The sequence below is a fragment of the Octodon degus genome, unplaced genomic scaffold (assembly GCF_000260255.1).
Source record: "Octodon degus isolate 3935 unplaced genomic scaffold, OctDeg1.0 scaffold00007, whole genome shotgun sequence".
NCBI lineage: Eukaryota > Metazoa > Chordata > Mammalia > Rodentia > Octodontidae > Octodon > Octodon degus.
Window position 1 is genome coordinate 25,619,521 of NW_004524583.1, and position 2,985 is coordinate 25,622,505.

General features: G+C 43.6%; 1 protein-coding gene across 3 annotated transcripts in view; it reads right to left on the bottom strand.

The window, feature by feature from the left end:
- Ccdc198 (coiled-coil domain containing 198) overlaps nucleotides 1-2,108 on the bottom strand; it is a 39,262-nt gene extending 37,154 nt beyond the window's left edge. For all 3 annotated transcript variants that reach the window (XM_023703134.1, XM_023703125.1, XM_004624821.2), the window contains exon 1: nucleotides 1,738-2,108. In XM_023703134.1, the coding sequence (XP_023558902.1) occupies nucleotides 1,738-1,960 (223 nt within the window). In that variant the 5' untranslated portion in view covers nucleotides 1,961-2,108. The remainder of the gene's footprint in view (nucleotides 1-1,737) is intronic.
- Between the last annotated feature and the right edge of the window lie 877 nt (nucleotides 2,109-2,985).

Below are 2,985 nucleotides of genomic sequence, written 5' to 3' on the forward strand. Positions count from 1 at the left end.
CCTTCTCCTTCTCCTTCTCCTTCTCCTTCTCCTTCTCCTTCTCCTTCTTCCTCTGTAGCTCAGGCTGCTTCAAAGTCATGGTGATCCTCCTGCCTCAGCTTCCCAAGTGCTGAGATTAGAGGCATGTGCCACCATTCCTGGCCGCGTCCTGCTTTTACACTAGGATGCAAGTGCCATCACCCAGTCATTCAGTTAGATTCTCCCAAGAGGGCACGGGCTTTGTCAGGCAGTTGTTTTCAGCAATGCTTTTAGGTGAAGAAAACTGAAGAAGAATGTTGCTTGAGGTCATGTGATTTGCTATTTGGCATAGCTGGGGTTAGAATACAGGTCCTTTAAAAATAGCATTCCGAATCTCAGTAAAAGAGGAAGGTAGGTGAGCTCCATCACTGAGGGACAGGCTTTAAACTGGAGTTAATTTTGAAAATGACGCACTGACAAGGCCCAGAGCAGCCGACTCTTACAGGCTGAGAGGCTTTATATGGGACTTGTAGCGGGGCTGCACTGTGACTTTTGACCCCTGGGCTGCTGTGCCTACAACGTTCATCAGCTAGGGCTCTTTGTTTCAACAAGGGCTTCAAAGCTTAGTCCTCTGGTGGGATTGACAGTTCTACTGTCTTAATTTAACAAGAGCCATAAATCTTGTGGGTTAAACCAGTTGTGACCTGGCTGAGGGGGCAGCGATCTAATTCCTTCCCAGAATGCTTAGCATTCCCTTGTTACTTATAATTTTGACTTTGACTTTTCAAAAATATTTCCCGCCTGAGCTTCAAAAGCTTTAAAAGCAGTAATCACTCTCCCCTTCCCCCCAGCCCAGTCACCAAAATCTCAGCACTCTGGATTCTGGGTGTGGATAAAAAGGAATCCAGTGAAACAAAGAGGAAATTTTCCACTCATATGAGATTAAGAACATTCTCACTGGTGTGTTTAAGTAATGAGAGAACATTACAGACTAGGTTGTAGAGCTGACAGTTCTACAGGAAGCAGCCATGAAAAACCATTCTGGGCAAGGTCACCAAAAGGTGATACAGGACACCGAGACCCAGTCATGCTAAGGAGAGCTGACTTGTTCTATTGTTTCAGAATGTGAAAACAGGACCAAAAGCTTATAGATGTGTTATATACACACATTTCTCTTCCCTAGTTGAAATGTCTATTTAATTGTCACTGTGGTCATTCTAAAACATTTTACATATCTTATAAAAATACCCCAAGATGGTTTATAACCACTTGGGTCTCAGAGCTCCCAACAGAATGGGAAAAATTTCTTAGTTCTGCAGATGAAGAACACAGGGTCAGTGAAGGGGTGATACAAGCAGAGAATCAATTTTGTTTCAGGTGGTTCTAAAAATCACCTTAAGGTGAGGCTGTCAAAACCACAAAGCCAGAGGCACTGGACTTCACTGAAGATGATGATTTAAATAAAGAATCTAGAGGAAGCATGATTGCTATCATTTATTACATCAGTATTTGTATAATTCTTGTAGTTTGGCAAAACTAGGTATAAACGTTGAAAACGCTATAGGTTGAACTGCAACAAAGTGATTTTTCCTTCTCTTTTGGACTGGTGAAAACAGTTTACACCCTCAGCCTAATGCACCAGAATACTTTCAGTCTCCCCCCTTGTAATTCTCTCCATCTCAATACATTGGAGATGTTTTGGGTTTATGTAGACAGGTCAATCTAGCAATGGCACTCCTTGGTCCAGGTACACAACGGTCCCGCTGGGTTTACACGTACCTGCAGAATGCCTTCCGTACCAGTCTTCTCGAAGAGGAGGCAGCTGCCCTTCCAAAGCTGCATTCTGGCCTTGCAGTCTTGGGAACAAATGCAAATTCTCTCCTTCTGGGTTCTGATGAACGATGAAGTTCAGAGGACCAGCTGAGGAAGTCTCTGCCTCCTCCCTTTGCAAAGGTGCTACTTTGGTCACCCTAGGGTGAAGCTTAGAGTGGCTCAGACCCATTTCCTGTGAAGGAGGTCCAAAGGAAAACTATGAGGGATGTGTTTCCTGGGCCTTTCATGTAGCTTGCTTTAATTAAAGAATCCAGAAGTTACCCTCGCTTTGCACAGATGTCCTTCCTCTACGACGGCCTCTTGACTCTTTCACTGCACACTAACTCTGCTGGCCACTTCCTGGGAGGCCCGTTTCCCTGGAGATTTCCCTCCTAACTCCTACCTTGCCATTCCAGACCTGAAGAATCCAGTTAAACATTGACGTGGTTATGTTCCTCTCTGAAAAACAGTGGTAGGACTAGAAACCACTGTTGACCATGACACAAATGCCTGATACCGGGAAAGCCTTTCTTGGTAACAGAAATGCAGACCAGAGGTTGAGGGCAGTCTTAAACGTGACCTTTTTGTTTCAGGTATGTTTATAAGAATGAAAAACTGAGAGTAGCTAAGTCATGCTGTGAAACTGGTATGTGTTGACTGTGGGGGCCTTTGGTAATCTTTAACTTAATGAGAGGATGTGTCCTCCTTCTGAACAGGCCTGAGGACAGTGGAGTGTCTGAGACTATTTGATTTTTCTTTCCTTGACTTGAAGGTCTGGGCTTTGAAGGTCATGGACACATTGCAGGAAGAAGGAAGACAGCAGGAATTTTTCCCTTGGGGAGCAAGGAAACTGATTGAATAAATAGCCCAAATATAAACTGTTTCCAAAGATAGCCTATAGACTATGTTTTTAAAAAGTAGGGGAAAAAAGACTGGAAGAAAATTTTCCAAAAGGTTAGGTAGTAATTTTTAAATGATGGGGTTATGGTTGATTTTTATCTTACTCTTTACACTTAGAAATAGGACTCATCATGAAGTTCTAATTGTCCATGGCCACAGACTACATGTGCTCTTCAAAACTCCATAGAGTAAATTTATGAGTGACTATTTCTTAGCCAGGTGTGGCGGCACATGCCTGCAATCCCGGCGCTCTGGGAGGCTGAAGCAGCAGGATAGAAAGTTCAAGCCCATCTTAGGCAATTTAATGACTTAGGG